General features: G+C 34.7%; 1 protein-coding gene across 3 annotated transcripts in view; it reads right to left on the bottom strand.

The window, feature by feature from the left end:
- Positions 1–1,025: 1,025 nt before the first annotated feature.
- Positions 1,026–24,477, bottom strand: part of tead1a (TEA domain family member 1a) — a 46,948-nt gene continuing 23,496 nt past the window's right edge. For all 3 annotated transcript variants that reach the window (XM_079810101.1, XM_079810100.1, XM_079810102.1), the window contains 10 exons: positions 16,931–16,995; positions 16,403–16,465; positions 11,554–11,688; positions 11,407–11,447; positions 11,221–11,276; positions 10,009–10,133; positions 5,768–5,941; positions 4,372–4,512; positions 2,983–3,135; positions 1,026–2,885 (listed from right to left, as the gene is read on the bottom strand). In XM_079810101.1, coding sequence (XP_079666227.1) covers positions 2,772–2,885; positions 2,983–3,135; positions 4,372–4,512; positions 5,768–5,941; positions 10,009–10,133; positions 11,221–11,276; positions 11,407–11,447; positions 11,554–11,688; positions 16,403–16,465; positions 16,931–16,995 — 1,067 coding nt within the window. In that variant the 3' untranslated portion in view covers positions 1,026–2,771. The remainder of the gene's footprint in view (positions 2,886–2,982; positions 3,136–4,371; positions 4,513–5,767; positions 5,942–10,008; positions 10,134–11,220; positions 11,277–11,406; positions 11,448–11,553; positions 11,689–16,402; positions 16,466–16,930; positions 16,996–24,477) is intronic.

Here is a 24,477-nt window from a genome sequence, read left to right as displayed (position 1 = left end):
TAGGAAAAATACCCTTGTCCTAAGAACATGTTATATATGATGCATTATATAACGTATAATCTTTGTTAATATTGGTGTTACTTTTTCTTTAAATTGCTGGTAGCCTACGTCTGTTCATGACGTAAAGTACATTTGATAAAATGAGATTTAGGCCTTACTGTAGGCCTGTGTAAGATTAAGCCTGTAACGTGTTCACTAGAGATTCTTAGACTGGAAAAGGTCAACGACTAAAGTAAATCACTAGGCTGGTATTATCCAGCTGTGCATAACCGGATGTCCAAATTTGCCATCGGTCGGTGCGGATTTAGGCCGGATGAGAGAGGGCAAAAGGCAACTTTCCTGGTGAAAAAAGCCGTTAGGATTATATCGACAGTTCTGCTGTGCTAATACAGACCTGTCAACATCTGTAGAGCTCCATTAATCATCATCAATTTATAATGCGTACATCTCAGAGACGTCTATTTGACGTGTGTTTTTAGAGTGTTAGCTCATCTGTAATACATCTATAGGACGTTGTCAGATGTCAAATAGACGTTTAAACAAATGTCTTTAAGATGTTTAGGTTTTAATGTGTGTAAAAGACGTCTATCAGATGTTTGTAAATAGCAGATGCTTTCCAAATGAACTGCTCTTTAACAGATATCTTGCAGACATACGTTTGCTATCAACAAATAATAATTTATTGTGTATAATAATACTCTATATATAAATAGGTATAAAATGTATAATAAATCTTTACAATAACAGTAATATATTATTATATTAATAAATGTTATTATTTTAGTTATTTTATATAATAATGTTGCTTTCATTGGTAGTTAATTTGTATTACATTTTAGTTGAAGAAAATAGGGTAGTGTAGTGTCATTATTGACAATGTACTGCCACATAGTGGTTGTAATAAACATTACACAGGCCTATGTATTTTTTAAACGTCCTCCAAAACAGAGCCACATGTCAAAACAAACAATAATGCTACTAATTATGTAGCACGGAGAAAACAGAGAAGCCAAGGAAAACAGTTTGCAGTACAAACACTAAAAGTTTATTTTCATTTTTTTCGTGTCATCCCCTCAAGGAAAATATACACGATTGAAAACAATTATAAGAGTCCACATTATTAAAAAGCTCCGCGTCGCAGTGCTTTTCAGACAGTGTTCTCTTCACTGAAAACAAACAAACTGCCGTCAAATACATTAGTGTTCCGTTTTAATGCTCATTTTACTAACAGATACTCTGAAAACATGGTTGACGAAACAAACAAACAAAACAAAACCCACAATCTTGTGTGGTAAATAAGACAAAAGACGGCTCTTTAAGCACTGGACTGTCACTCGTCAGTAACATCACGGTGTACATGAAATCTCTTTCCCTATATACACGACACTACAATCAACTGCTTTCTTTACAGGGTGGAAAATGAATTTTTGACGTGTTCATATTGAGATTAAAAATATATAATTGTTTTTTTCCCAGCTTGTAAAATGTCAAAGGCATTAAGGTGATAGAATCCAAATCTGACTTTTTGTTCCTTTTTTTTTTTTGGCGTCGACAATTTTCTGAGCTGGAAAAAACAAACAAAAGGCACTTTCAACACCTGTAGCTTTCACTTGGCATGAACTGAAGTGATAGAATGTGTTTATTTGGTTACAAGAGCGAAATGTGACCTACTTTGCTTAGACTGGCTTGACAAAAACAAAAGTGGCAGATTTTTTTGTGTATGTGTGGGACAAAATACAAACGTCAAGTTATGTAGGCTACTACTCACAAGTCAGTGACGATGAACACTAAGGCACAATATGCTTTGGTGATTTTGCTATGTAAATTACTTTATTCTGTAGCCTATTCTGATAGGGGACGTGCTGCTAGTTTATTAAATCTGAAGTATGTCATTTTGTTTGCCCCAACAGCGCCACCTAGCGGAATTTCAAAAATAAACATTGCTAGCCCCGCCCCCCACGCACGCCATTGGTCGAGTCAATGTTTTCGTAGCGCAGTTTTCGCCAAAATTAACCCATGAAATGGCTTTACTTTCACTCTCTGCATATCATTTATAACAGGAAAAAGTTACACCAGCTTTAAAAGCAAATTCACAAATAAACAAAACTGATTAAGGTTTGTATCTGTCCAACATCATTTGTTAAAGTTTCTATTAAAGAAAATGATTTGTTTCTTAGTGTTTTAGTACTGGAACAGCCCATGTGCAGTGTAAGGCAGGTAGTTCCACATAAATAATACAGTACCTTTTTATGCTCTTTCATTAGAGTTAAATCCACTAAAGGTGAAAACAAAAATACCAGGGGCGAAGGCTGAATAAAAGGTTGAACAATAGAAAAAGCTTTCATGTACTATGACAATACGAGTTTATATAAGCAACGTTCTTTCCAAACACATTGTGGTTTAAAACATCAACCAAGTTAAACAGACATCCAAACAAAATATCAAAACCGTACCGTTTCACACACGACAGGTTAAAGAAAAATAAACACCAAAACACGAGTGATGAACAAATTATAATGTAATTATTCATTCCAGACCTCACCCAAAACGTGACAAAAGCCTTCTGGGTGGGACTGACAGAGGCACAGCCACTTAAAATGAGGTTGTGAGTCATTCAAAGGCTTTTCTTAGTCCGTCAGGCTTTGCCGCCCTTGGCCTGTCGCCTAAAAGCCTCGGTGAATATAAAGTCTCCACTGTTCTGTTTCCCCCTCTCTGTGGGCAGCGGGCCGCTGACTGACTGCTCATAGTGTTACTCGTGTGAGTCGGGAGCCTCAGTCTTTGACCAGTCTGTAGATGTGATGCTGAGCGCCGTGCTCGCTGTTTGAGACCTCGAACACGCAGGCCATGCACAGTAGGGTCTCTTGAGTTTCTCTGTTCGTCACCACCTGCAGGAACGGTGCGAGAGAGGCTGCTTTTAGTGATCGCTAGCATTTGCACACGTGCATTTAGGGAACAGAATGACATGGGAATTGTAGGACCTACCAATAGGATGGTAAAGTTTTCTAGTACGCTGTTCATCATGTACTTCTCGGGCAGGTGCTTGAGCTTATGGATGAAGTTGATCATGTATTCACACATGGGAGACCGGCTGATCTTGTACACAAAACGGCCGTTCTCAAACCGAGCATACTCCGTCTACCACAACAGACAAAGAAATAAGATAATTAAATAATTAAATTAATTCATACAGTTTTCAATCTATATATCTATATATATATATATATATTACAATTGACATATTGAAATATGTAATGTATGTCAAATAAAATTTAATAAAAACAGTAAAAAAAATCATTTAAACTGTATTTAAAATTATATATATATAATTACATAATATGCATACATATTATTTTTTTTATTTTTAAAGTTCAGTTAATTATCACTTTTATTAGAAATATTGTAATATTTAAAATCATATATACATGTAAAAAATATATGTATTTTTATATACAATTATAATATATATTTTTAACATTTTAAGTTCAGTTAATATTCACTTTTATTAGAAATATTGTAATATTTAAAATCCTATATACATGTAACAATATAATATTACAATATTTCTAATAAAAGTGAATATTAACTGAACTTTAAAAAAAAATCATATAATATTTTTTACATGTATATTTGATTTTAAATATTACAATATTTCTAATAAAAGTGAATATTAACTGAACTTTAAAAATGAATAAATAAAAATCATATTGTATATAAAAATACATATTTAAAATCATATATACATGTAAAAAATATGTTTTTTATATACAATATAATATGATTATTTTCAGTTAATATTCACTTTTATTAAAAATATTGTAATATTTAAAATCATATATACAATACAAATATATTACAATATTTCTAATAAAAGTGAATATTAACTGAACTTATCCTATATTTTTTACATGTATATATGATTTTAAATATGACAATATTTCTAATATAACTAAACGTTAAAAACTGCAATTGTATATATATTATATCTACATTTTACACATATGTATGATTTAAAAATATTACAAGTAAAATTTATTAACTGAACTTTAAAAAAAATACAAATAAAATTAATATAATTGTGTATAAAAATACATATTATAAATTAAATATATTACATTTTACATGTATATATGATTATAAATATTACAATAAGTATAATTGTATATTAACTGAACTTTTAAAAAAATTACAAATTTGAAATATAAAAATACGTTTTATAAAAATATATTTAAAATATTTACAAAAAACAAGTGAAATGAACAAAACTTATATTATAGTAAGTTACAAGGATACATTTTGAAATTTACAAACATCTTTTTACTCTTTTATGATCATATTCATTTAATATTCATTAGCACTCTTAGCATTCCTCACCTCAACTTTTTCAACCACTTGTTTCCCGAAGGAGCAGACTTTTGTCGAGCAGGTAATGGTCATGTTCTCTGAGCTCTCGTACTGACTGGTCACGCCATAGAATGCCCCAGAATCCTCCTGGATGTTGCAGTTCAGGTCGGCCTGCGGACGCACCAAATAACAGCTCAGTGACGACAAATAAACGGATGGAGGGAAAATATGTTGACAAAAGCAAATTCGACCACACTGTTTGCATACAGTTGGGAAAACAGGGGAGTCATTTGTCAGACGCTAATAAATAAAAGGTGCTTTAATCAACAGTAAACTCTTCGGCTACTTTAAACTGAATAGAGCCTTCTGTGATATTTCTCAAGGCCACAGACACCTGGAATCACTGGCGTCTTATTTACAGCTGCGTTTAATGAAACTTGTGCAAGTCTATTTTAAAACGCTGAGTATATCAAACGCTGCTGAAAGAACATAAAACTTCTTTTGTACAGAGATTTTTTGTGACTTTTTGTCTGAGAGATTTCAAGGCTATAAAACATGATTTATTACGCCACGACTGTGTATAGATCAAAAACAATAAGAACGCTCTATTCATTTCAGCTGCTGTTGTCCTAAAAACACCAATTAGTAAAAGATAAACCAGGCGCGCGTTTTGGCCAGCACAAACCGCCATCTGAAAACTAGTATCCGATGTAAGAGTGTAATAAGTGTTAACCTTCAGAGAGCGGTGTTCTTCTTTATTTCAGGCTGTACAGGATGTGGCCGTCTGATGTGCTCATGCGCTTGCACCTGTCGCTCAGAGCGGCAGGTGTTCAAATAAAGGCTCCCTATCAAATCCAGCATCAGCAGTATTAAAGGACAGCGCACGCTGTGTTTCACATTCAGACCGCCCAGGGATTAAATACACCACTGCTGGCTTTAACGCAGCACTTTAATCAAATGCGAACGTGTTGAACCGTTTCAGCTGCCTCCATTCAAACTTATGCAGGTCACTAGTGGTCGACAGACACTGATTTTTCAACAGCTGATGTATGGCGGATTTATTTCATAGGAAAGCGTTGTTGTTGTTTTTTGTCCGTATATACACCGATCAGGCAGAATATTCTGACTGCCTTCCTAATATTGTTTTGATCCCCCTTTTGCTGCCAAAACAGCAAAACCCCGAAGGTGTGCTGTGGTATCTGGCACCAAGATGTTAGCAGCAGATCCTTTATGTCCTTTAAGTGGCAAGGTTTTTCTCACTATTACAGGTGTTTCTGGACATTTTTATTGGACTGATAGGTGAAGTAGCACATACAATGATGTGGAAAAAAAGAAGGAAATGAGATTGGAAAACGATTCAAACTCAATTTGTATAGCACAGCACATGCGCTAACGCTCAAATGAACACAAGCGCTCTCAGACTCACCCAGAACTTGACCAGGAAGAAGGCGTTCTGAGGCCCTTTTCCAAACAGCTCCTTCAGCCCACCCTTCTTCTCAGGGAATTTGTCGTAGATTTGACGTATGTCCACTGTCTCCAGGAGCGCATCGTTGTACGAGTAATTTGTCTGGCCGATGTGCACAAACAGATGCTTGTTGTACTGCAAAAAGAGTTCGTAATTAGATCGATACAACGTATTTCATTTTGCCAAAAAATAACTGTCTGTTGAAGGAACAAGCTTTTTTTTTCTAGTTTAGTTCAAATGCTATTCCCAAATGTTGTTTGTGTCCGTAATGAAGCATTTCAGATGGCATTTGTGAAGCGGTTTCAGGTACGTTCTGAACCTCCACCCCGAAGCTGAGTGTTTGTGTGGCTGTATAGAGAACGCGACTCGTTCTGCGTAGAGCTACAAACACATGATTAATAGCAGCTGTCACGCCAGACCAGAGGGACAAGCATTTCATAGAGATGCTGCCAACATGATAGATTACACAGGTCTGCTATAACACGGACACGAGACATTTTGATAACCTGTAGGTCACGAGAAGTTCTTCCCAGGTCTCACTTTTAATCTACGCATGCAGTTTTGTCTTCATTGTCTTGAGTGCAGTCAGATCAGCGCTTAAATAGGACATTCAGCATCGGTCAGCTGATTTAAAGACACTTTTGGATGACTACTAGATCATAATAAGCAGGCTCAGCTGCAACACCTCTGGGTTCTTTTAGTGTACCAGAAAAGATGTGTTTTAGCTTAGTGCTTCATTCAATTTGAGCTGAAAATTACTTAAAGGAACACGCCGACTTTTTGGGACTTCAGCTTATTCACCGTATCCCCCAGAGTTAGATAAGTCCATACATTCTCATCCACGTGTGTGCCATAACTCTGTCTGACGCACCCACCGCTAGCCTAGCTTAGCACAAAGACTGGAGGTAAATGGCTCCAGCTAGCCTACTGCTCAATAAGTGACAAAATAACGCCAACGTTTTCCTAAATCGCAACTTTTCATTTTCCGTCGGTCTTAGTACACCCTGTGACTATACACATCACAACATGTAAATAGGAAAATGTTGGCGTTATTTTGTCACTTATTGAGCAGTAGGCTAGCTGGAGCCATTTACCTCCAGTCTTTGTGCTAACTAGGCTAGCGGTGGGTTAGTCAGAGCATGCACGGAGATGAGAATGGTGTGGACTTATCTAACTCTGGGGGATACGGTGAATAAGCTCAAGTCCCAAAAAGTTGGTGTGTTCCTTTAAGAAGTGCTCGCTTGAGCTTCTGTAGATTTCCAGCATTATCATTGGATCAGGAAAAAAAGCAGGATGTGACCTTGGTCATCATGACCATCTCTAACAAGACCTGCAGGTGGTTTTAATGGATTTGCATTTCTCCAAAGCTATATTATATATTATTATATTATATGATATTATATTATATATAACCAACACCAAGGACATGCAAATAAAATAATGCAATGTTACTACAATTCATATTTGCATTCATGGTAAAAGTAGCTTTAATCAAAATAAGCTGAGCAATTTCACATATTATTACTCATCTGGTGAAAAGTGTTTTTAAGCAATAAATAAAGTATACTATAAAGTTTTATATGTAACTATAAAGTTATACTATAACATTTATTTATTAAAGTAAATAAATAAAAATATGCATATTTCTGTAATATTTACTATATTATTTTATTATAGATTTCTGACTTTAGAAATGTTGCATTATGCGTTTGAGCGTGTGTATTCAACAACTAATTACACATCCCAGAACTATAAACCATAAACATCCCTTTATAATAATTCTGCTGAATATATGTATCTATATATTATAAAATTATAAAATTATATATATATATATTATATTTATTTATTTTAATATGCAGAATTATTATAAAGGGATGTTTATGGTTTATAGACTTTTTTTACAACTATTTTATTCCTTTTTTAATTTCTGGGATGTGTAATTAGTTGTTGAATACACACGCTCAAACGCATAATGCAACATTTCTAAAGTCAGAAATATAATAAATCAAATCAAATAATAATATAGTAATATTACAGAATATGCATATTTTTATTTATTTACTTTAATTAGTTGTTGAATACACACGCTCAAACGCATAATGCAACATTTCTAAAGTCAGAAATATAATAAATCAAATCAAATAATAATATAGTAATATTACAGAATATGCATATTTTTATTTATTTACTTTAATTAGTTGTTGAATACACACGCTCAAACGCATAATGCAACATTTCTAAAGTCAGAAATATAATAAATCAAATCAAATAATAATATAGTAATATTACAGAATATGCATATTTTTATTTATTTACTTTATTAAATAAACTTTATGAAATATATATATACAGTGAGGAAAATAAGTATTTGAACACCCTGCTATTTTGCAAGTTCTCCCACTTAGAAATCATGGAGGGGTCTGAAATTGTCATCGTAGGTGCATGTCCACTGTGAGAGACATAATCTAAAAAAAAAATCCACAAATCGCAATGTATGATTTTTTCACTTTTTATTTGTATGATACAGCTGCAAATAAGTATTTGAACACCTGAGAAAATCAATGTTAATATTTGGTACAGTAGCCTTTGTTTGCAATTACAGAGGTCAAACGTTTCCTGTAGTTTTTCACCAGGTTTGCACACACTGCAGGAGGGATTTTGGCCCACTCCTCCACACAGATCTTCTCTAGATCAGTCAGGTTTCTGGCCTGTCGCTGAGAAACACGGAGTTTGAGCTCCCTCCAAAGATTCTCTATTGGGTTTAGGTCTGGAGACTGGCTAGGCCACGCCAGAACCTTGATATGCTTCTTACAGAGCCACTCCTTGGTTATCCTGGCTGTGTGCTTCGGGTCATTGTCATGTTGGGGAAGGAGGTTGTTCCCCAAAATCTTGCAATACATGGCCCCGGTCATCCTCTCCTTAATACAGTGCAGTCGGCCTGTCCTATGTGCAGAAAAACACCCCCAAAGCATGATGCTACCACCCCCATGCTTCACAGTAGGGATGGTGTTCTTGGGATGGTACTCATCATTCTTCTTCCTCCAAACACGTTTAGTGGAATTATGACCAAAAAGTTCTATTTTGGTCTCATCTGACCACATGACTTTCTCCCATGACTCCTCTGGATCATCCAAATGGTCATTGGCAAACTTAAGACGGGCCTGGACATGTGCTGGTTTAAGCAGGGGAGTCTTCTGTGCCATGCATGATTTCAAACCATGACGTCTTAGTGTATTACCAACAGTAACCTTGGAAACGGTGGTCCCAGCTCTTTTCAGGTCATTGACCAGCTCCTCCCGTGTAGTTCTGGGCTGATTTCTCACCTTTCTTAGGATCATTGAGACCCCATGAGGTGAGATCTTGCATGGAGCCCCAGTCCGAGGGAGATTGACAGTCATGTTTAGCTTCTTCCATTTTCTAATGATTGCTCCAACAGTGGACCTTTTTTCACCAAGCTGCTTGGCAATTTCCCCGTAGCCCTTTCCAGCCTTGTGGAGGTGTACAATTTTGTCTCTAGTGTCTTTGGACAGCTCTTTGGTCTTGGCCATGTTAGTAGTTGGATTCTTACTGATTGTATGGGGTGGACAGGTGTCTTTATGCAGCTAACGACCTCAAAAAGGTGCATCTAATTTAGGATAATAAATGGAGTGGAGGTCGACATTTAAAGGCAGACTAACAGGTCTTTGAGGGTCAGAATTCTAGCTGATTGACAGGTGTTCAAATACTTATTTGCAGCTGTATCATACAAATAAATAGTTAAAAAATCATACATTGTGATTTCTGGATTATGTCTCACAGTGGACATGCACCTACGATGACAATTTCAGACCCCTCCATTATTTCTAAGTGGGAGAACTTGCAAAACAGCAGGGTGTTCAAATACTTATTTTCCTCACTGTATATATATAATATTTCAATACACATTGCTTAACTACTGCTTTGAAACGATATGTATTGTAAAAAGCGCAATACAAATAAATGTGAAATGTGAATATTTAATGGGTAATAAAAATGCCAGAGCTGCCTAAAGTCATCATTTAATGGTGTTTGTTATGTGATGTTCATTTGATCTATACGTGACAGTTCAGTACTGAAGAAGTAAAGCATCTTTTTTTGAGCAGCAGTGCTGTGTAAAGCAGGTCAAGGCTGCTCTTCTGTCGCTATCTCTGCAGTAATTCTGGGTATGTGTGCTGACTCACTGAATCTGGGTCCCGCTGATGCTCCAGGAAGGAGGAGAACTCCACCAGCCGCAGTTTAGAGGTGCCGATAGAGCGCCCATGCCACACCGGCATTGCGGCTGTGAGGGATGTCGGCGACTCGTAAGCTGCACACACAAACACAGCATTTGCAAACATCAGTGATGCGTTAAAGAAATAAGACCGGAGCCGTTAAAGGGATATTTCACCCAAAAATGAAAATTCTGTCATCATCAACTTGTTCCAAACCTGTATGAGTTTCTTTCTTCTGCTGAACACAAAAGAAGATATTTTGAAGAATGTCGGAAACCAAACAGTTAATGGGCCTGAGGAATTCCATTTTTTTTCCCATACCACGGAAATCAACAGGGCATATGAACTGTTTGGCTACCCATATTCTTCAAAATATTTTCTTTTGTGTCCAGCAGAAGGAAGAAATTCATACAGGTTTGGTTTGGAACAACTTGAGGGTGAGTAAACGATGACAGAATTTTCACTTTTGGGTGATTTAACTATAATAAATATACTAGATTTTTTAAATTAATAATTCTACTTGAGTAATGTAATGACTTTGTTTTAATGTAATAGTATACATATAATTTATATATTTACATATCATATAAAGTGAATTTAGTGAAAATTATAAAATATATCATAGTGTAAATATACTGTATTTATTATATTATAAATTGATCATATAAATAGAAATTGAATGATAAACAATTCCTCAGCCAAGTAATGTAATTCTCATATTATATCATTATATAAATATATTTGTAAATTTTATTTTATATAAACAAAACTGTATTATCATCATTCGATAATAAACTATTCTTCCACCAAGTAATATTATAATAATTATAATATTATGAAGCACATTTATATAAATTAAACAATTTTATTCATTTATAGTTTATTACATAAATCAATTAATTAATTTAAATAAATGTGCTTCATACTATATATATAATGAAGCACATTCATATAAATATTATATATGTAATAAACTATAAATGAATAAAAATTTCCACAAAATAATGTAGCTTTTTTTGGGTTAATGTTAGCTATAAGCAACAGCTTTGAGTGGCTCATCCAATCTAATATAAGAATCAGATTGATCCTTGTTACAAATAACAAAATCTACATATGCAAACTAACACATTCATAAAAGTATAATTAATTTCCAAGGCATCTGTTAACGGTGGATGTGCATACCTGCAATGGCTGTGGCCGTCTGGATAGGGTAATTCTGCTGTGAGAACGGCTTTATACTGAGGAACAAGAGAGGCGATTATTACAAGGATTAGTTTATTAAGAAGCTTATTAGTTTATAATACATTGTTTTAATAGGCACACATTCAGCCATGTGTAAATTAATTAGTGTATGTTACATATACTTACTCTTGTGAGGAACCAGGCTGCCCTGTTGGAACCTGCCAAATCTAGAAAAGGAGCAAAAGCAACGCAGTGCTAGTGTAAAACAATACAGATGCATGGATATATTCTGGATACGTGAATGGATTTAAAGTGGGCTGGGGCATCTCTTACCCCTGTCGACCCAGGCAAGGTGGCCCGTGGGAGTCCCGCGAGCCCCAGCCGGCTGTGGATGGCCGTGGCCGAGACGATCTGTGCTGAAGACATGGCTGCCATCCTGTTGATCGCATCATTCTTCACGGTCTGGTCCTTCAACGACACACATCACAGAGAAGATTCAGCTCCTGCGCTGTTACGGTTATAAACCTCTTTTTATTAGATGAAAGGTTTTGATACAGGCCAGCCTGTATTTCTGGCTCAGAGTCTCTTCATTTCTTTAAATGAATTTGTCTTGAGACCTGACGCCGTGAAAAAGTACCACAAATCTTTAAACAAGCTAAATGGGAAAATAGATTTGCCATTGACCTTTGAATCGGAAAGTTTTGAAATGAATAAAACGAAACAATCTTCTGGGTCGCCTTAATATTTCATTTTTATATAAAACTTAAATAGCTTTATTGCAAGTGCTTGGTAATGCATATCGCAGAAGAACAAAAAGGAAAAAGGGAACTACATTTAATACGGCATTGAGAGCTTCCGGAGTCATAGATACTACAATATGTCTACATAAAAACACATTAGACCAGCAAATATGCCCTCAGATGTTCTCGTAACTAGTAATCAGAGTTGTTAAGGGTTTCTGAGCTCCCAGAATGCATTGCACATGAAATCTGTGGTAAGTTTTGACTTTATGCATGCTGTTGTGCATGTTTGTTGATAGACTTGTGTGGCTTGCGTTACTCATTTGGAGAATGCGAGCTCTGTTTTTGTCAGCTGCAGTGCATGAAAGCAGCAGTCAGTCAGAGTGTCTGATAAATGGGTTTCATTCTGGTCAAGCATTCTGTCAAGTACTGGAGTGCAAATGCTCAAAGAAGAGCCTTTTGTATAATCAAATGCGTAACCAATCCTATTCCTCCCTTTTCTCCTTTCCGGTTACTGTCCACTACATCAGGCTTATAAAGAAGGCAAAACAGAAGTTTTACCTTATTGACTGCAGGTTTAGTGTTCTTTATATTAAAGTCACCATGAAATCATAATTGACATTTCTTATTTTTTATGGAAAATAGCAGTATTTGTAATTTAATTCCCTTTTAATCTTTAATCAAATTGCAGCGACATCTCTTCTCTGTTTACAGGCGCGACGCGCGAGGGTGGGACAACCCGTCACTCACATGAGATCAACCAATAGCAAACCACAACCATCCAATCAAAATCAAGTCTCGTCCTACATTGTTTCTTTTCCAACAAGCTGTTTCACTCAGATATACATCAAAATAGGGAAGAAAAGAGGATCGCAACTTCCATTTCATGCCGACTTTAAGTACCGTCGGTATAAGCATTAAAGCAATATTTAGGTCTACAATGTATGAAAATGGCATTGAGCTGTCTAACCTTTTCCCTGCATGCTTTATCGTTCTGCAATAGACAATGCTAGCACACTTGAAATTGTCAAAGTGTATTCAAACAAGTAAATGATCCTGAGTCAGTGAACTGTCATTTGCTGTTTAACCACCAGATGCCACAGCTGTTCAAAAGCGTGAACTTTGGACACCCCTCTTCCTTCACAGGTCAGACAATGACAACATAAGCCAAAAGGTCACTATACATTATGTTGTAAATAGTACAATAAACATTTTTAATTATTGTTATTTTAAGGTCCCACTTTATATTAGGTGGCTTTAACTATTATGCACTTACAGTACATCAACAAATACAGGGAGTGCAGAATTATTAGGCACGTTGATTTTCTGATCATATTTTTTTCCAGGCACATTTGACCAATTCCAAACCACAGTAATCCTAATAACTACTATTAATTTAGTATTTAATAATGTATAAGTGATATATAATTGTTCATGAAGGCTGGAAATGAAAAACACCTTATATTCAGGTGTGCAGAATTATTAGGCATGTTTTCTTTTACAGATAAATTGAGCCAAAAAAGAGATTTAACTCAGACTGAAAAGTCAAAAAGTATTAAATGCCCATGAGAAGGATGCAATACTAATGCAATACTAGACATTGCAGTTAAGGCATGACCATTGGACAGTGAAATGCTCGTTGGGTCAGCAGGATCTGACAAAAACAGGTGGTGAAGAAAAGACACCTGTTAACTGCAAAAGAATTAAGAATTAAGGTGAAAAATTAAGGGTGAAACCATCAGGAACCCTTTAGTCTCCAGCGCCACCATTTTCCAGAGCTGCAACCTACCTGGAGTCTCCAGAAGTGCAAGGTGTCAGGATCTCAGAGACTTCAGTTAGGTAAAGAATCCTAAAAAATGACCCCCACTAGATAAGAATCACAAGCTGAAGTGTTGTAAAATACATGAAGCCTGCTTTTTTATAGGCTTTATAGGTTTTATAGGTTGAGAATGACTCTTGAAGGACCAGCACCACATCCTCTAGTACCACTGTTTGAAGAATTCATCTTCCAGAATCTGGCAGTACGTTTTGGGAGTTCATTTTAGTCCATCCTGAAGTCCGTTTTGCAGAGATGGACTAAAAATGAACTCCCAAAACGTACTGCCAGATTCTGGAAGATGAATTCTTCAAACAGTGGTACTAGAGGATGTGGTGCTGGTCCTTCAAGAGTCACTCTCAACCTATCTGTCCATAAAGCCTATAAAAAAACCTTCTTCATGTATTTTACAACACTTCAGCTTATGATTCTTATTTAGTGGGGGTCATTTTTTAGGATTCTTTACCTAACTGAAGTCTCTGAGATCCTGACACCTTGCACTTCTGGAGACTCCAGGTAGGTTGCAGCTCTGGAAAATGGTGGCGCTGGAGACTAAAGGGTTCCTGATGGTTTCACCCTTAATTCTTCACCTTAATTCTTAATTCTTTTGCAGTTAACAGGTGTCTTTTCTTCACCACCTGTTTTTGTCAGATCCTGCTGACCCAACGAGCATTTCACTGTCCAATGGTCATGCCTTAACTGCAATGTCTAGTATTGCATTAGTATTGCATCCTTCTCATGGGCATTTAATACTTTTTGACTTTTCAGTCTGAGTTAAATCTCTTTTTTGGCTCAATTTATCTGTAAAAGAAAACATGCCTAATAATTCTGCACACCTGAATATAAGGTGATTTTCATTTCCAGCCTTCATGAACAATTATATATCACTTATACATTATTAAATACTAAATCAATAGTAGTTATTAGGATTACTGTGGTTTGGAATTGGTCAAATGTGCCTGGGAAAAAATATGATCAGAAAATCAACGTGCCTAATAATTCTGCACTCCCTGTAAGAACAATGTACTTATTGAGTTCATATTGTATTGCAAAACACTTTTGCTGATATTGAGGTGGGATATGGGTAAAGTTAGGGACAGGTGTGGTGGGATGGGTAAGTTTAAGGGGTTAGGTGTAAGGGAAGTGTCAACAGTGTAATTAGAAATTAATTACAGATGTAATTACATGCAGGACATTTTTGAAATGTAAGTACAATGTAAAAACATGTAGGCCTATGTACATTATAAATGCATTGTATCAAATTATTTATTAAAATGTTAGTACATAGTAGTTAAGGCCACCTAATATAAAGTGGGTCCCAATATTTTTAAAGTCAATTTTATGTATATATGCGGTCAGTTTTTTAAAAGAATGTAAAAGAAGACAATAAATGGATCAAAAGTAACAGTAAAAACATGTATAATGTTACAAAATTTCTATTTCAAATTAATGCGGTTTTTTTGTTTCTACAAAAATATTAAGCAGCACATTTCAACACTGATAATAAGAAATGTTTCTTAAGCATCAAGAAATCGTGATTTCTGAAGGATCATGTGACACACTGAAGACTGGAGTAAGGATGCTGAAAATTCAGCTTTGGCATTATAGGAATAAATTAATAATTAATTAATAATATTTCACAGTTTTACTGTTTTACATTTTTTTGGTCAAATGCAACCTTGGCAAGCATAAGAGACTTATTTCCAGAAAATGTTCATATGTTATTGAAAAACTCATAAAATACATGATAATTAAACATAGTATATCATTTTTGAATTATTTATAATAATGATAATAAAATTTATTTTTTTTGTATTTTATTATAAATATTTATGTAGCCTGTCAATGGCCTACAACCCACAGTAATCCATATTAAATTCAAATACATTTACAAAAATAAATAAATAATAATATTTTAAAAAATGATTAACTGTACTAAATTAACTTTAAAATTCAATTTGAATATATGGTTGAGGCATTACACAATATTACTGCCTTGGTGAGCATAAGAGACTTCTTATAAAAATAAAAAAAGACAAAAGAAATAATACAAAAAATAATACTTTATTGAAAAACTTATCTATATACATTATATACATTTTTTAAAAAACATTTAGTAATATGATTTTAATCATAGGTCATCAGTCTAAACCATCCCAGTGACCTAAAACTATGCGTAGACAAGTCTGGAAATTTTTGATTAGATTGAATAGATACTCATATATTGTCATATGAATAAATAAAGGGGTTTTGTCTGCCTTTGAGTTTCAAGCTGCTTTTTAAATCATGCACTTGTCCTTGAACAACTTTGCTCAAGCCAAGTATATCACAAATCAAATATTTCGGTGTGTATGCAACACCTGGCAAAATGCAGTTTCTTCCAAAACAAACACACTTTTGTGTCACACAGGAAGGAAACAGACAAACATGCTGAAGAAAAGAAGTTAGCCAGTTGACTGCATACTAAGCAGGGCAGTCACAAGCAGGAAATCTAGGTTACAGACAGCCAAACAGCAGGGCACCCGTACACACACGCACACACACACACACTGTTCAGTACGGATATGGCCTGAGAAAATACACATATACACACATAGACTGTGTCACACACAAGATTGGCATGTACCTTTAGCTTGGAGTGAAATTCTCTGGATTTCCGCCGGGCAAGAACCTGGATATGACTGGAGACCTGGTCACACACACACACACAAACACAAAAGGAGCATTTTGTAACCATGGAGATGAAAGGCCCCCTGCCATTAGCCACAAAAAAACATGTACTTTAATTACAAACAGAACATCTAATACATACAACCTTTCACATCATTTGTTCAGGAGCAAGGAAGAAGCATGCGATCAGCCATTTCATTAGTTAAGAATTCAGTTTTTAAGTCAAACTGACTTTATGGCAAAATTGTAAAGATTTGCAGTGAATTGAGAGCACAAAGCAACAGGTGTCCGCTCGGTGAAGAACACTTTGGTAACTAGGGAAGGCAGTAAGCCAGCGAGACGACGTTTGGTTGAAGCTATAAACAAAGCCTAGCTCTTCACTGTCACTGTTGTGAATTTACTGGAAATAAACTGTAGTTCAGCCTCGGTAACCAACATTATTTATTTGCGTGTCATGCTTAGAATTGAAAGCAGCTCCACCAACCTGCTTTCTCGTCCGTGTTTTTCCCGTTCGGAGTTTGATGTATCTGGCGATTAATTCATTACGACCTGTAAGAGAAAGAAATAGAAAGAAATGCTTGTTTATGGACAAAATATTAGATTTTTATGATCAATATTTATATTTTAAAGAAATTATTTCAGCCACTATAAATGCATCTCAAATACATAGATAAGTAAATACATGAACAATTACACAACACAAAATTTTAATTTGGCATATTTATTATTTTATATATAATTACCCACAATGAATGGCTTATATCAAATGAATAAATATTGTATTTGAATATGCAATATTGTGGCAGATTATTGAATAGACAAACTATATATCATTGAACATTAGCCAGTCATATAAAATAAATAATAATACAAAAAAATTATAATAATATATTAAAAAATATATATAATACAATAAAAATATATTTAATTGTACTAAATTAACATTTCAAATGCAATTAGAATTATATGGTGAAGGCAAAGATTATAACCTGTTTATTCCTCATGCAGTGCTATCATATTACATTTTAGAAGACTTGAAATATGGAGTTATGAAAGCTTCTAATGTGAAAACAAACTACAGAGGTTATAGTGCTTTTTGAAGTTTGACAGCCTCTGGTCATAACATACACTAAATAATGGTCAATGGTCAAATATGGACAAACACAGCCGTTGTTTTACATTTTTTAATTACATTTTTAAACCCACCGGTTGGGTTTGTCCATATTTATTTAATCATTTTTATTTATTTTAAGAGTTTTCATTGTATGGAAAAAGAGCAGCGTGAACATTCTTCAAAACATCTCCTTTCATGTTTCACGGAAGACAGATATAATTTGGGTTTGGAATGACATGAAGATGAGTAAATAGTTTAATTTTTTGGGCAAACTATTCCTTTAAGGACAATATCTGACTGTAAGCCAACAAACACCGTCAGGGTATTTTCTCCAGCTAGCCTTTGCCCAATGTGCTTGCAGTGTAATCTCTTCTAACCCAGACCTGGGCCTCCCTATTCTTCCAAACACAAACATTGGTGTACACACACACACACACACACACACTCTGTACACTCACAATGCGGGCATTCATGCACACTCCGCTCTCAGATCAAAGACTCTCCAAACGACCAGCTGTAAGCATGCTTACTGCTGCATAATTCATTCTTTTCAGTCACTTGAAAACATGCTCAGCTGGACTTGGCAAACCTGCAAAACAACGTCCAGAGAGAAAGGCGACTTACAGGGACAGAGAAAGAGAGAGTGAGAGAGCCTGTCGACGAATGTTGAGTTTCGAGTCTCCCCCATGGAGTTTAGTAGACAAACCAAAGCATAAAGTGATCAAAGAGGCTAGTTCACTCTCAACAAGAGATAATATAAACAGCAATATCATTACAGTAAATACTGAATGACAGCTGATTACAGTTTGCTTCAATTGCTAACAAGCATCGGTCAATACTGAAGCAGCTTTTTTCAAAACTCTTCAAACAGTCTGCATTACCAACATGAATCTTGACCAAACAGTTAATATCACTTCATATATCTCAAAATACCACCATAACACCGGCAACGATTCCATCATTCGGATTTGTATCAGTTTTGAAAGCAGTCTGCTAGCATTCAAAAAATGTGCTGCAAATATATAGTGTTTTGCAAATGGGGAAATATGAATGACAAAAGTGTACATGGATTTTGAAAAAATGTGGTCATTGAATGCATTTGAAAGCAATCAAAAATTATTCACAGTTTGGTCCAAATTGACTTCTGTTTCGCTGAATGTGTGAAGAGTTTTGAAAATGTGGCTTCAGTATTGACCGATGCATGTTAGCGGGAAAAAAACCTGTATTAGTCAACACTACCGTACAAACATTACTGTGGTACAGTAATAACATAATAATAAAGAAAATAAATATATAAATATGATTTTATATAAACTATATAATATTATGTTTTATATAACATTATTATAAATTTATAAAAAAAATATGTATAATATACATATTATATACATATTATATATACATATTTATATATATATATATATATATATATATATATATATAATTAACCATAGATAAAATATTAATATATATTAATATTAATTATATAATTAATAATATTAATACAAAATAAGAATGTGATATTTATATTATATTTATAATTACATGTAATTACAATATATAATAAATTATTAATAAATTATATATATATATATATATATATATATATATATATATATATATATATATATATATACATACACACACACATAAAATACTATATATATATATATATATATATATATATATATACACACACATAAAATACTATATATATATATATATATATATAGTATTTTATGTGTGTGTGTGTGTATATATATATATATATATATAATTTATTAATAATTTATTATATATTGTAATTACATGTAATTATAAATATAATATAAATATCACATTCTTATTTTGTATTAATATTTTTAATTATATAATTAATATTAATATATATTAATATTTTATCTATGGTTAATTAATATATATATATATATGACTATATATATACTATATATATAATAATATAAAGCTGTAGCTGAAGATCCACCAATAACAGGACATCTAAATCTTCGGATGACTCAGCAATGTCAGGCAACACTAAGTGAAGTGGGGCTTTTATGAATTTATTCAGGTTTGGGGATGGCTCGCTCAACACGGAGACATTAAAAGTGAGCGATTACAAAAATGTTAAAAGCAAACACGAGGCTGAGAAACACATCAAGTTGAATCTCTGACCAAGAACAGTACAAGACGCGGTTAAACGGATGGACTAGAATTAACTGTAAAAAAAAAAAACCCAGTGAGGGGTCAGATGGCATTCCTTTCTGGCGTTACAAAAGTATTGAAGTTATGCTGGTGGAGGTCACGCCACAAAAGCCATTGAGGATGTGGTGGGTTAAAGGTCGTTAAATTACAATATCAGCTTGATCAGCACAAAGTAGGAACACCCACTGTTTGCAATTAAAGGCGAGCTGATAAATGGACCTCACATTGGCGCAGGGTTAACCTCAGCGCATCTTCTAAAGGGAAGGATGGCGCCAAAAATGCAGCTCGTCAATCATTGTGTATTGACAGCTTACTCTGCCATCAGTCTCTTCCATCAAACTTTATGAAAAGCTGTGATATATGCTGTGTTATGCCTTTCTCAGGGCTTTTCAGTAAAGCAACAGGTACAATGTCTTTAAAGGATAGTTCACTTAAAAATGATATTTGTTATTATTTACTTGTTTCGTTTCTTACACTTGTGACTTGGAATATAGTGCATTGGTTGTATTGACCACTTTTATAATACTTTCAAAGTAATTTTGCATCCTTTTTGAAGCTACAAAATTGTTCTTTTGTGTCCTGCAGGTAAAAAAAAATTGGTTTAGTCATGAGGACTCATCATTGTGTAATTATGTAATTGTCCCTATAAGGTTGTGATAATGCAGTAAAATCACTAACATTGCAGCTTTAGATCCATACTAGTATGAACAGCTTTTGGATTTCTGCTGAGCCAAATTGTTCTTTCTTCTGATTTCAGATAAAACTAACTGAAGTCTTCATTCTGCAAGTGATCTCATTTCCTTGCTGGGTCTGTCTGAAGAGAGTTTAGACTGCATGGGTCACTGAAGAGAAAGGCTGATGTCAGAAGCTGAGAGCGAGCCTGACGCGTGCTCACATGCTCCATCTCTCTCTCTCTCTCTTGCACTCACGTTCATCATTTTGCTGTCATCTTGTCAAATCAAAAATATCTCTCAGAGAAGGGGTGAAATTGGATAAAAGAATTTGGTTCTCCTCGCAAATCTTTGAAAAGCTTTGACCGTGTCAAATGACCCACAAGTATCGGGGTGTTGGCCCATGGGTGTGACGGTGACGGGCAGGGTAGAAACCCCAAATCTTTGGCACAATGGCTCCGCTGCATTGCCAGACCTGATGGATGACTCTGAAGACCCGGGCTGTCATTAGAATCACAATGGCCTAAACTAACAATACAAAGACTAGTCCATGACTAAGGAATGACGAGTCTAAACTGAGACAGCAATATTCACAGCTGATTTCCATGCGCATTATAGAGATCAGCAATATACCTGTTGGTTTACATTATATCTTAAGCAACAGCAATAATAAACACAATCAAAATTGATGATAGACATAATAATGTTATAATATAATATTTGTCTTTTTTTTTTTATTAATCACAAAAACAGGCTTAAAATCAATTTAAAAAAAAAAAAGGAAAAAATGTGAAAAGTATTTTGAATGTATATTATGGAATATAAAAATAAGATAAATTCATTGTAGTTTTCTTGCATTTGTTATCTTCAATTCTTAAAATAAAATACAATATAATTATATTCAGTATGTATGTAGATATATATCTTCAACATCTTCAATGTTTGCACTTTACTCAACCACTAAGTTTGGAAAGAACTGAATTAAAATGCAATTTGCCTTTCAGAAAAAAAAATTAAAATTAAAGCTACACTTTGCAAAGTGTCTTACATCTGTCTTGATAAATCAAGGTATTGTGAATAGATTGACACCAACATTGTCCAATCACACTAACAGATTAATGATCTACCTGCTCAATTTGGCGCACAAGCATGAATGGTGAGGAACGACAAATGCCATATGGATATAAGTAAAGGTCAGCCTCCAAAAGCAGATGGTGGTCTGAACAATCCCCACTCTGGGAGTCAGTCAGCTTAGACTGATATGATCTGCAGGCTCAATGCAGGTGTTTCCCTGAGAGCAGGACCGAGGGGTGCGGCCAGCTTTTCCCCAGCCAGATAAAGCCATTCACACACACACATATACACACGCTTATGTGCACACACATGCCTGCTACCATCTGATTAGAGTTAGCCAGCTGTCCTCTGTGACGGGTAGAGCCCGTAACACGATGACACCCCTCTGTCCGCAAATCATTTTCAGAGGGAGGGTCTGAGAGGAAATTCAAGGCCAGATGGCAAGAGACCGTGACGGACAGTCTTTTCTTTTCCAGTGGACACAAACCCACCCCCACCCCCCCCACACACACATCTCTCATCCCGCCAAAACTGCTATGATTATTTAGTGAAACCAAATCTGATAGGAAAGTCATGGACATGATCAGATGGACCATATTTGTACTTGATAAACTCTCAATATCAAATATATTCAGTGGGCCTGGTCACTTTCAAACTCAAGTCAAACTTCATTTATAAAGCACATTTAAAAACAAAAGTTGAACCAAAATCTTGTACAATTTAATACTAAAATTTAAGTTTGAGGGGGGAAAAATGACAATTGAAGTAGGCCTATTTACTTTATAATTATTATTATTATAATAACAACCTGTTTCAAAATTCAACCTGAACATTCTTTGGACAAACTTGCAAGTCAACATAAAATCAAATATTAACTTTTTTATTACATGTTCCTGGTCCTATTGTGTGCAATTCATCATGTTATTCCTTAGAAAAATAAATGTTTGTTTTTGTAAACTTTCATTAAAATATAATACAAAAATAAAAAATTATATAATTAATATTGTAATAGAGTAAAACATAAACATTTAATATTTATGTTTTACTCTATAATATAAATATAAATAAAATAAAATATAATATGTGAAACAACTTTCTTCTTTGGATGACATCACCGAAAGTGCTCAAGTTTTTAACCAATGAGGCCCAGAGGTTAAAACCCAGTACTGCCCTAAATGTATTCTCTTTAAATGTTGTTTCACTCAGAAATACTTCACGTTATAAATATAAAATGGGTTCTGAATGCATTTCACGGTCAAAGGAAGAACAGGAATTAAGGAACCGTTTCTACTGCCTCTGCTAGTCTGGAGTCATAGTAAACCGCTCACTGCTGTGTGTTTGATGTTAAAAGCCCTGAAAGTGTGTACAAGTACAACAGTCTGGAACTGAAAGAGCTCTAGAATGCTGAAAGCTTCTCTTCCTGCGATAGCAAAGCCAAACTGGAAACACAGAGTGGAAGGAGTCGGTTTGGAGCTGTTTTCTTTAATGGGAGCAATTAAGCATGCTTCCTGTGTGCATGAGGGAGAAAGTGTGTGTGTCTGTATGTGTGTGTGTGTGCATGTGTGCTTGTCTGACTGTGTCCTAACATGGTGCGCTGGCTGGAAACATCACACCAGCCTGCTGGAAATCACACATGGAAAATCCAAACAACCCCAAATGACCCCTCGCTCACTCATACTCTATCTCAACTCTTTCTCCATCATTTGATAAACTCACTGTCTGCTAAATTTACGAAAGGAGAGCTATAAATGAAGTGTGTTTGTCTGCCAGGGTAAACTTGCCATCTAAATTACTTTGAAGAGAAACGTGCATAACAAAGGCACACTGCAGCTTAAATGTATTTATCACTCAACATTTGATTTCAAAATAAGGTTTAATGATACTATTTTTAATGAGCACTTTTGTATTTGCAGAAACATCACAAAAAATTTCGGAGTTGAAGTCTTGCTCATGTGCAACTTTCTCCGCCTTCGCTGTACATGCTGCTGTTTTACAGTAACTGCCAATGAACAATAAAACTGGGGCTGCATGATTAACCGAAATAAAACCAGATTCCCGATATACGCTGCATGTTTCACAGTGAAATGCAGCACTGTGTTTATTTTACATGCGAGGAGCTCATTATAGTGTTTTTAGTGTCTCAGAGCGACTCGGTTTGAAGTAAATGCAGCTAAAATATTATTATTATATTTTGTTAAATACTAAAATTTGTATTTTACAGACAAATTTACAATAGTAATTTCTTATTTTGTTCAATGTTTTATTAATAATAATAATAATAATAATATTATATTATTATTATTATATTTTTCTTAAATGCTCGATTTTTTTTTACAATAAAATATTACATTAGTAATATTTTTATTAACATCAATAATAGCAATCAAACTGCACAAGGTATGTCTCATTTCGCTCATTTTATTTAAAAACATTTAATTGCTTAGAAAAGGAATAGCAAACCACTCCTCAACAAACCGCACAATGAGAGGTAATATTAATGTTTTATAGTTTTAAAAACATATGAGTGTATAGTTATCCTTGTCTTAACTGACAACACAGAAAAATAAGCGAAAATATTTTAAAAAACTTCATAAATCGTGACCCCCCAAAAAAAAAAAGATTTTCAAGGCAGAAAAAAAAATACTGTAATGAGGAACAAAATCTTTTTTACAGCTGCCACAAAGCAAAAATAACATTCATAATGCAGCTCAAGGACTCTCTGTAACATGAGATCTGTGTCTGTTTCAATCACTCATCCGTCTCAAACAGTTAAGAGGTGTGAGGCTGAAGCATGCTGTGACCTGTCTCCTAACTGGCTCTCGGTGAGGTAACATCCAGGCCTCTCACACCTATCAATGCCAAATGAGAACATTAATGCGGTTCACACTGGACTCATTTCTTGTGTCCATACAGTCTTCCGGGCATCGGTCCCTCCTCGCACGAAGCCCCTTTTTCAAATTCACACGCCGC

This window comes from Gobio gobio (assembly GCF_949357685.1).
Source record: "Gobio gobio genome assembly, chromosome: 25".
NCBI classification, from domain to species: domain Eukaryota; kingdom Metazoa; phylum Chordata; class Actinopteri; order Cypriniformes; family Gobionidae; genus Gobio; species Gobio gobio.
Note: the sequence above shows the minus strand (reverse complement) of the source record. Positions and strands in the feature narration are given on the sequence as shown.